Source organism: Macrobrachium rosenbergii, chromosome 12, assembly GCF_040412425.1.
Source record: "Macrobrachium rosenbergii isolate ZJJX-2024 chromosome 12, ASM4041242v1, whole genome shotgun sequence".
NCBI classification, from domain to species: Eukaryota; Metazoa; Arthropoda; class Malacostraca; order Decapoda; family Palaemonidae; genus Macrobrachium; species Macrobrachium rosenbergii.
In genome coordinates, this window is record NC_089752.1 from 70,235,320 (window position 1) to 70,245,319 (window position 10,000).

Genomic DNA, 10,000 nt, shown 5'->3' on the forward strand with positions numbered 1-10,000 from the left:
AAAAAAAAATTATAATATAAAACTTAAATTCGGAAAAATCTATACACCTGTTTCCTTTCTGAACAACCATAATCAATAGAAGGGTGAGCGAGGTGTATTTAGATGTTTTTATTTAGCTTAACTTTTGCGTGTCTGTCTGTCTGTCTGTGTCAAATCTTGTAACTCAATTTTCGACCTGTTCCCCTCGTCCGATGGACTTGAAATTTTTCTTCGTTACTCAATCCCGGTGACAATACAACCTTACATGATTAGTAGGTCAGCAGTGACCTCTAGTGACCCTACAGTGACCTCTCCCGGTATCTCAGGATTTGCATGAAAATCGTCGGATTTTTCACAACTTCTTTGACTCGGTAGACTCCTTCCTCTATATAACCCCTCCCCTTCCCTCTTCCATTCCCCTCCCCATTCCCCTACCCTTCCCCCTCCCCTTTCTTCCCCCTCCCCAGAACACGATTGTTAATTTAGCTGTCCTCCTCCCCTTCCCTCTTCCCTTCCCCTCCCCTTCCTTCTATCCCCTTCCCAACCCACCCCATCCCCTTCCCCATTCCCTCCCCCTCCAAAGCACACGATCGAGTGTTATTTAGCCGTGTCCTCCCCTCCACTTCCCTCCTCCATCCCCCTCCCCTACCCCTCCCGCCCTCCCTATCCCTTCCGGAGCATACAATCAAGTGTTAATTTAGCTGTGTCCTCCCCTCCCCTCCCTTTCCCTCTTCCCTCCAATCCCCTTCCCTCTTCCATCACCTCGCCCTTCCCTCTTCCAATCCTCTCCCTTCCCCCTTCCGAAATACAGGATCAAGTATTAATTTAGCTGTGTCCTTCTCCTCCCCTTCCCTCTCCCATCCCCTACCCCTCCCTTCCCCTTCCCCTCTCCTACCCCTCCCCTTCCAGAGCATACGATCAAATTTAATTTAGCTGTGTCCTCCTCCCCCTTCCCTCTTCCATCCTCTCCCCTTCCCCTTCCATCCCTCCCCTTCCCTCTTCCACTCCCCTTCCAAAGCACACGATCAAGTTTTAATTTAGCTGTATCCTCTCCCCCCCCTTCCCTCTTCCATCCTCTCCCCCTTCCCCCTTCCATCCCTCCCCCTTCCCTCTTCCACTCCCCCTTCCAAAGCACACGATCAAGTTTTAATTTAGCTGTATCCTCTCCCCTCCCTTCCCTCTTCCATCCACTGCCCCTTCCCTCTTCCATATCCCTCCCCCTCCCCAGCATACGAACAAGTGTTAATTTAGCTGTGTCCTCCCCTTCATTCTTCCATCCCCTTCCCCTCCCCTCCTCTTCCCCATCCCTCTTCCATCCCCTTCCCCTCACCTCCCATTCCCCTCCTTTCACTTCCCCCTCCCCCTTCCGGAGCACACAATCAAGCGCTAATTTAGCTGTGTCCTCCCTTTCCCTCCCCTCTTCCATCCCCTTCCCTCTTCCCTCGTCCATCCCTTTCCTCTCCCCCTCCCACTCCCCCCTTCCGGAGCACACGATGAAGTATTAATTTATTTGTGTCCTCCCCTTCCCTCTTCCCTCCCCCTTCCCTTTTCCCCTCCCAATTTCCCTTCCTCTCCTCTTCCCCTCCCATCCACTTCGCTCCCCTTCCCCTTGTCATCTCCTCCCCCCTTCAGAGCACACGACCAAGTGTTAATTTACCTGTCCTCCCACTCCCCTTCCCCTTCCTCCTTCCCTCTTCCATCCCCTCCACTTCCTCTCCCCCTTCCCCCTCCCTCCCCTCCCCTTCCCCTCCTCACCCTCCCCATCCCCTACCCCTTCCTCCACCACCCCATCCCCTCTTTCCCCTCCATCCCTTCCCATTTTCATCCCCTCCTCACCCTCCCCATCCCCTACCCCTTCCTCCACCACCCCATCCCCCTCTTTCCCCTCCATCCCTTCCCATTTTCATCCCCTCCCCCTTCCCCTTCCTCTTCTCATCCTATCTCCTCCCCTCCCCTCATCTTTCATTTACCCTCCCTCTTTCACCCTCCCCATCCCCCCACCTCCCCTCCCCTCAACCTCACCTTCTATTTGTCCACCCCCTTTCCTCTCCCCTTCACCTCCACCTCCCCTCCCCTTCCCTTTCCATTCTCCTCCCTCGTCCACACCCCTCCCCTTCCCCTCTCCTCCCCCCCTCCCTCCCCTCTCCTCCTCTCCCATTTCCACTTCCCTCTCACCTTCCTACTCCCCTCCCCTTCCATCTTCCCTCCCTTCCCCTCACCTCCCTCCCTTCCCCTCACCTCCCTTCTCCCTCCCCTTCCTCCCCTCCCCGTAAACGGATACCAATTTCGTTAACTACAATCATAAATCAGTTACAGTTTCTGTCAAAACTAAAAGTATAAAATAAAAACATATTAAAAAAATTTTTCAAACGTGCTTTTATTACAATGCACTAAAAAGTACAACAATTTTTTTTTGAGACACACCAGGATTTTCACACAGTTAGTTAATCATGTCTACAAAAATAAAAGTGGGCCCCCAGCAAGAATACACGCATATAAACATGAGCATACACGCACACATATACACATATATACAGTATGTACATGTATTACGTACAAATTTTTGTTACTTTTACATATGTGACTTTCATATATTTACAAATAGTGAGCCACAAATAACGTTTTATATCCAATTCACTATACCTTGGGAATAACTTACACCCAAGGGGAATTATAATCGATAAGTGCTTCGTCACCGGCAGGAGTCGAACGTTGCCGAGTTTTGAAGCAACGCTGGATGGTGACTTTGACCAATGAGCAGCCAATCTCTCTTGATGTAAAAGTAACAAAAATTTGTATGTATATATACATGTACATACTGTATATATATATATATATATATATATGTATGTATGTATGTATGTGTGTGCGTGTGTGTTTATGTATGTACAGTATGTATGTATGTATTATGTATGTAAGTATGCATGCATGCTCCTGTGTATATGCGTGTGTTCTTGTTCAAAACTTTGCTAGGAAAAAAAAGAGCGGCAAAATATGAAATTAACTTTATCCTCATTCATTTCGACACGGCCGCCAGTTTCCACGTATCTTAAATCGAATGAAACGTTAATATATCGGTGGAAAATCTTCCCTCGCTCCCCCCTCCCTATCCCTCCCCTTCCCCCCGTCTGATTTACTGTGTCGGTCAGTTCCTTTAGAATTGATGCCCGAAGGTTTTCAGAGTTTGTGTTTTTCTTCACGGGTTGGTGGAATCTCCTTAAAGGGGAGATGCAGTAAACCGGAACGTTTGATCAGTCTTCGCCTTTGTCTAACCAAGACCTAAAGAAGAAGTCTATCTTTAGACCTTGGTCTAACACGCGCTTGATGCATGCCCTTTTTTACTCGAAACTTACAGCGCAGGCTGCTGCGATCATTATTGAAAGTTTATTTTGCAGACGTGCGAGTAGGCCTACCTATTTGCTGTTTATATACTCTTAAAGCAGGCCGAGCCTCCGTACTGTGCTGTGTAATACCATATAAATTCAGGTAGACCCTGTTCAGTTAATTAACGGCGCAACAGATAAAAAGTAAACATAAATGGTTTATTCCATTTTTTTTATAACCGTATGTAATCTTTTAGCGATTCCATTACAGTTTTTGGCCTTTCTAAGTCTAAGTCAGAAATGCTTGTTTTGAAACCTTAGGCAAATGCTACCTTATGCTTCACCTGTTGCCAGGTAGCGCAGGTATGACAAGTCTTAATTCAGTAGGAATAGCTTCCCGCATCACCGTATCTTAGTCGGGAATATACAGCTGAAGCTTTTTTACCAGTAAATTAAAGTCAGCTTCTGACATAATTATAAAATTCTTCACATATTTTCACCACAGTTCCTCGATGGAGTCGTCTTGTCGTTGAATTACTCTCAGATCCGCAACTTTTGTTTCATCTTCCATCTGCAACCAATAATCCAATACGCAGCAAAAGCTCCCGGAAACGTTAGGCTCACCGACGATTCTGTTCAGCTAAACTGAAACGAGTGGACACGACATGGCATGCGCCACGTTCATTTTGCGTCTTTCAACTTGAAGCACTCACTTTTGTTCTATGAGGCATGTGCTTCTTGGAGCAGGAAAAACTTGCACTTTCTGGATGTACCTTTTAGGAGTTACAAGTTGAAACCGAATTACTTCAGGTGTCGCTTTCCTTTGTAACGAACTCATTTTTTCTTTGGCGTCTTTCGACCAGTACAGGATTTACTTTGAAATGCCAGAGAATTTAACGAGACAAAAGAAAACTCTTTTGGTCGTCTCTTCGGTCACTTTTACTCTCAAATCTTCGTCCTGTGATAAAATTAGTATCAGTTTACCTTGAAGCTGGAATCACTAAACACGTATTTATTCATTGCCAATTGTGAGTTGTTTCTCTGTTCTGATTTGGTCCTTATTGTAGATAAAAAAAATTGTAGTTTTCATATTTTAATAACTACCTTTCCCTAAATTCTATAGCTATTGACAATTCTATCAATATTGTTGTAAAAAAAATGTGCCCATATCTCTCAGCAGTTATAAAGAACCTCTTGGCAGAAGTGAGATTTCATGCTTTCAAAAATGTACTGTTGATATTTTCCAAAGCCATATATTTTTTAAATGTATATAGCCACTCTGAGTCTGAGAATCTCTTAATAAACGTTTGAGATTAAGAGAAAGTTAAGTACTTCCTCTTGCAGCTTTATATATTGTAAAATGTTTGAAACATACCATTCTATTTTAATAATATTCACTTTTGTTTATAGTTACAAAGTAAAGTCAAAGAAATGTGGAGCAGTTACAGTACACTTTTCCTTAAGAAAAGAAGTAACGAATTCAAATTTGATGAGTTAATTACCTGCAGTCTCAGATTGCATAAGGCTAGCGCGTTGGTTTATCTCAGGCTACCAGTAAGATGAGCACTTGAGGATTTCAAGAGCTGCCCTAGGACGAGATGCGAACAAAAAGATCGTGGAATAATGACGCGTGAGCGCACCTTGAGGGTTGCTCAAGTCCACCCAAGTTTTTCATCGGCATTATGAACCCAGTTTATGTTATTTTGCATTGTCTTATTTATTTCTAAGATTTGAGGGTTTTATTATTTGATAGTTATTGTGTTAGATATATTCTCTCTCTCTCTCTCTCTCTCTCTCTCTCTCTCTCTCTCTCTCTCTCTCTCTCTCTCTCTCTCTCTCTGTGTATTGAACTGAGGTAGAGTCGATTTGTAGTAGACTGCATAAGCACCTTTTTGATGCCATTCCTAACCTACAGACACTTCGTTTCAGCTTAATTTTTTTTTTCATTTGCAATCAAGACCAGTTGTTATTACTGTAGGCAGGTTGTGTATCAATCTGCTTTTTGTGTATGTTTGACTAGTCATATATATATACATTTTATATATATATATATATATATATATATATATATATATATATATATATATATATATATATATATATATATATATATATATATATATATATATTGTTACAAACGTCCTTTTGAATGTTTGCATTTTCCTTTTACCGTCTTGATATTTCAATATAACAACGTAAAGTGAAAGAAGTACTAGATATTTTTGTAAAGTCCATTTGACGTTTTCCGATGTCTTGGCCTTCCAGTAATGACAACCCAGGTATCAAACGAGGAGATAAATTTATGACCGTACCCTAAGTCATTACCAACCCCAGACCAGACCAAAATAATCCTCACTTGATGGGAAAATTAGTAGCCCTTTGCACATTAAAAAGAACCCTTTGAGATTTCACACAGTTCCGATACTGTTAAACAGTCCCCAGCCAACCTCGTCACTAGAGCTCTCTGAGGAAATTCCCCCTCCATTCAACTATCTGCCATGCCATTAAGGGTCACCTCCTTGACCTGACCCACACCTGCATCTCTCCCACTCAGCCTCGCCTCTCCACTCTGAGCATCTGGTTATTGTCCTCTGTCTCCCTCGAACCTTTTATCAGCCAACTTTCAACGACCTTTCCAGATACCTGCCAGGATTAGCAGCTTGCCCTATGACAAGGCACCATCGGTGCCATTTGCAGTATAAATACAAGCTCCGATGGACCATCCTTTGCTAGTGTATCTTACGACGTCTACCTGTCGAGAAGTCTGTTTGAATAGGGACTCCAATGGAGTCCCCACTAGACGTCTCCCTGATGCTGTCACTCTGAAGGTGGTCCTAACTAACCGTCTTGCCCTTCGAGTGCTGATGCCTCTGTAGCCCAACAGCGCCCTTCTGCTTCATCTACTCTCTCTATAGTGAAGGACTGTATGCAACATAGCTTCCACTGATGCTCCTGCTACAGGAAACTGGTTCTGACCTCTTTAACTCTCGTTCACAAACTAAGATCCATGTTACGATTGCCTGTTGTGTGATGTTACCTGTAGGTCGACGGTGCCATCTTCCTGCAAACTACAGGTGCCAAATCTGGTCAAGATATCCGGAATCCCAGTGTGAACCTTGTCTTGCTTGCTGTACCCCACCCTGTGCATTCTAAGGATTCTATCGTATATTTGCAAAGTGTGTTAGCCTAAGAAGGCATAGTTATAATGCTTGCACTTATGTGGCACTCTTGCTTAGTGATTGTGATCATAGTACAGTAATTTGGACAGTGCCACGGAGCTTCATTGATAACTCCTGTAAATATTTCCTCTTATGATACTTTAGTGAATTATACATTTTAGGTGGACAATTTAAGTTTGCCCCAAACCCATATTTTGATGGTATTTTGAGTATAGTCACTGCTAAAAACTCTTCCATTCACTGGAATGTAGCACCCTTTTAGTCAGATGCCATTATCTAAGTCATAATTAGAGCCATCCCTTATCCCCACGGCTGTGCAAACGTGGAAATTATATATATATATATATATATATATATATATATATATATATATATATATATATATATATATATATATATATATATATATATATATATATATATATATATATATATATATACAGGTAGTGCTCGAGTTACGATGGGGTTAGGTTCCAAAAAACCCATCGTTTGTTGAAATAATCGTAAGTCGAATATAGCCTAGCCTACACAAGGGTAATCAGTACCATGTATACATATATGGTAGCCTAGCCTACACTACACAGTATACTCTATACATATACAGTATAGTAATTATTAATGTCAGCTAATTCTGCAGGTTCAATGCAGATTGACTTATGATAATTCAGTATAAAGGGAAATTGAATAAAACTAACCAGAGTTAGGATAGCGTACAGTATGGTAATCGTATACGTAAACAGTAGCTAGCCTACGGTATATTCTATACATATATGGTAGAGTGGTAATTATTAATACCAGCTAATTCTGCAGATTCAATGCAGATTGACTTATGATAATTCAGTATAAAAAGAAATTGAATAACAAGAAAAAGAATCAGACTGTACTGTAAGGGGTACTCACCAAGATTTGGTCCGTCGTCGGCACACGTAATTCACGTGAATGGTGTCAGGCTGTTCATGGCTACGGATAACTAAAAATCGGAAGAGGAGGAGGATGATAAAGCTTCAGGATCATCAACTCGCTCCTCTTCAGATAGTATTTCTTCTTCTGTTAGTTCAGGTGTTTCAAAATTAAGAGATGAAGGGGATCGAGGCTCAAATGTCGGGGTAGGGGTGCGGGTGGGGGTAGGGGAGGCAGAAGGCGATGCCACTGGAGTTGTTCTCTTAAAGAAGTGTTCCATTGTCGGTTGCATAGTGCGTTTTTTTCGTTCTTCATAAATGACTTGGTAACATGCAACAGCGTCTTGATGTGCTCTTTTAACTTTAGCAAACCGTTCCATGTTCCCATCCATTTCACTCAAAAGTTTCAGTCCATGTTCAAATGAGGCAAAAACCTCTGCTAGTGCTCTTGTCGTAAACTTTCGCTCTGGCTCTTCTTCAATTTCTTCTTCCTCGTCTGCTCTTTTTCTCTCTTCTGCAAGCGCAATTAAATCTTCTGCCGTAAGCTCTACATCTTGCTCATCTAAAAGATCTTGGATGTCTTCTTCATCAATTTCTAAATCTAAACTTCTCCCAAGTGTCACAATCTTTTTATTAATTTCCACAACTTCTTTATCTTTATTGAAACCTTTGAATGAGTTCACATACACTTGTAGCAGATTTTTCCAAACCCCATTCATACATTCTTTCTTTACCTCCTTCCAAGCCTTTCCAATGTTCATAATGGAGTTTAGAACATTGAATTCCTTCCAGAAAGTCCTGAGATCTTTCTCCTCATTATCCGTAGCCTGAACAGCCTGAGCAAACGTGTTCCGAAGATAATAGGCCTTGAACGTAGCGACAGCGCCCTGATCCATGGGTTGTATGAGAGAAGTTGTGTTTGGTGGCAGAAACACAACTTTTACGTTCTCATTAATATCTCCGATGTTCTGAGGGTGGCCGGGAGCATTGTCTAGAATCAGCAGAATTTTGAAGGGGATTTTGTTTTCCCTACAATAATCTTTCACTTCTGGAATAAAGCACCGCACAAACCAGTCTTCGAACAGCATTGCAGTCATCCATGCTTTCTTATTATGACGGTAATGCACAGGAAGCGTATGCTTGTCGATTCTCTTTAATGCCCTTGGATTTTCGGAGTGATAAATCATGAGTGGCTTAAGTTTATACCCAGCCACATTTCCCCCAAGCAGAAGAGTCAGTCGATCTTTGTATGCCTTAAACCCAGGCATCATTGTTGCTTCTTTATGGATGTAGGACCGTTGAGGCATACGCTTCCAATACAGTCCTGTTTCGTCGACATTAAAGATCTGCTCCGGCAAGTACCCTTCATCAATGACGATCTTTTGCAGAATATCCTTGAATTTAGCGGCTCCTTCGGCGTCAGCGCTTGCTGCTTCACCGCTAATTTTCACACTATGAAAATTATGACGGTTCTTGAAACGATGAAACCATCCAGCACTTGCTACAAAACTTTTGTTGTGGTTATCATCATAATTTTTCTTCAGTTCATCGAAAAGCATGCGAGCCTTTGTTTGGATGGTTAAGAGACTGAGTGGCATACGCTTCTGTATCTGGTCCTCCATCCACGTGACCAGTAACTGCTCCATTTCTTCCAAAGGTCCTATCCTTTTCTTTGATATAAGTGTCGAATGAACTGAAGCAGATGCCCTTATAGCGTTCATTATCCGTTTCTCGTCTTTAAGGATGGTGGATACCGTCGACTGAGATAGATGCTCATCACGTGCGATTACCATGACTGGCTTTCCAGCGGCACGCTGGTTGATAATTTTCATTTTTTGCTCCAGAGTGATAGACTGCCTCTTCTTTTTCGCACTACCAGCACGAGACACACTTGGGTGTTTGGCAGACATAGTGATTTAAATTTGAGTTTTAGAGTTTGGTGTATTCACAAAAGCACAAAAATCGCAAACGAACACTGGCCTATTTTAACTTCCGGCACAACGAGAGCAAGCAAGGTCGACTCATTGAATTAATGTACCTATTCCAGCCTCTCGGCCCAACGTATCGTACACCATACGCTGCCTGGTTGTACGTTGTTGCCTGCGCCAGTCACCCGCGAAATTTAAAAATACGTATTTTCAAAATATTGTCGTATCGATATTAATTGCTAACCCCATCGTAAGAGCGAATTATCGTAAGTCGAAATATCGTAACTCGAGCACTACCTGTATATATATATATATATATATATATATATATATATATATATATATATATATATATATATATATATATATATATATATATATATATATATATATATATATATATATATATATATATATATATATATATATATATATATATATATATATATATATATATATATATATATATATATATATATATAGAGCCTCGATAGCCAAGTCGGTTAGAACAGCAGCCTCGGACTTCTTAGAGTTTGTGGGGCGGGTTCAAAGCATACCCGACCGGTTAGAGAAGCGGACACTTTGCTATCTGTGTAGACACCCCAGGATTATGTATGTAATCAACGGATAGGTTTGCTTAAAAGCAAATGGGTGTTACAGATAAATACAAAAACAGACAAAGCCACTCCAAC

At 41.9% G+C, this 10,000-nt stretch overlaps 1 protein-coding gene across 1 annotated transcript; it reads right to left on the reverse strand.

Moving 5' to 3' along the window:
* Positions 1 to 7,451: 7,451 nt before the first annotated feature.
* On the reverse strand, positions 7,452 to 9,290 carry LOC136844060 (tigger transposable element-derived protein 1-like). The gene is made up of 2 exons (XM_067113075.1): positions 8,227 to 9,290; positions 7,452 to 7,986 (listed from the first exon to the last, which is right to left on the reverse strand). The coding sequence occupies exons 1-2, from the start codon at positions 9,288 to 9,290 to the stop codon at positions 7,452 to 7,454; spliced, it is 1,599 nt and encodes a 532-aa protein (XP_066969176.1).
* Between the last annotated feature and the right edge of the window lie 710 nt (positions 9,291 to 10,000).

What these genes read in the sequence shown, in the direction of transcription:
- LOC136844060 (XM_067113075.1), bottom strand. Translation starts at nt 9,290, where the DNA reads ATGTCTGCCAAACACCCAAGTGTGTCTCGTGCTGGTAGTGCGAAAAAG. An exon ending in GCCTATTATCTTCGGAACAC is followed by an intron (nt 7,987 to 8,226) that starts GTTTGCTCAGGC and finishes ACTTGGGAGAAG; the next exon opens with TTTAGATTTAGAAATTGATG.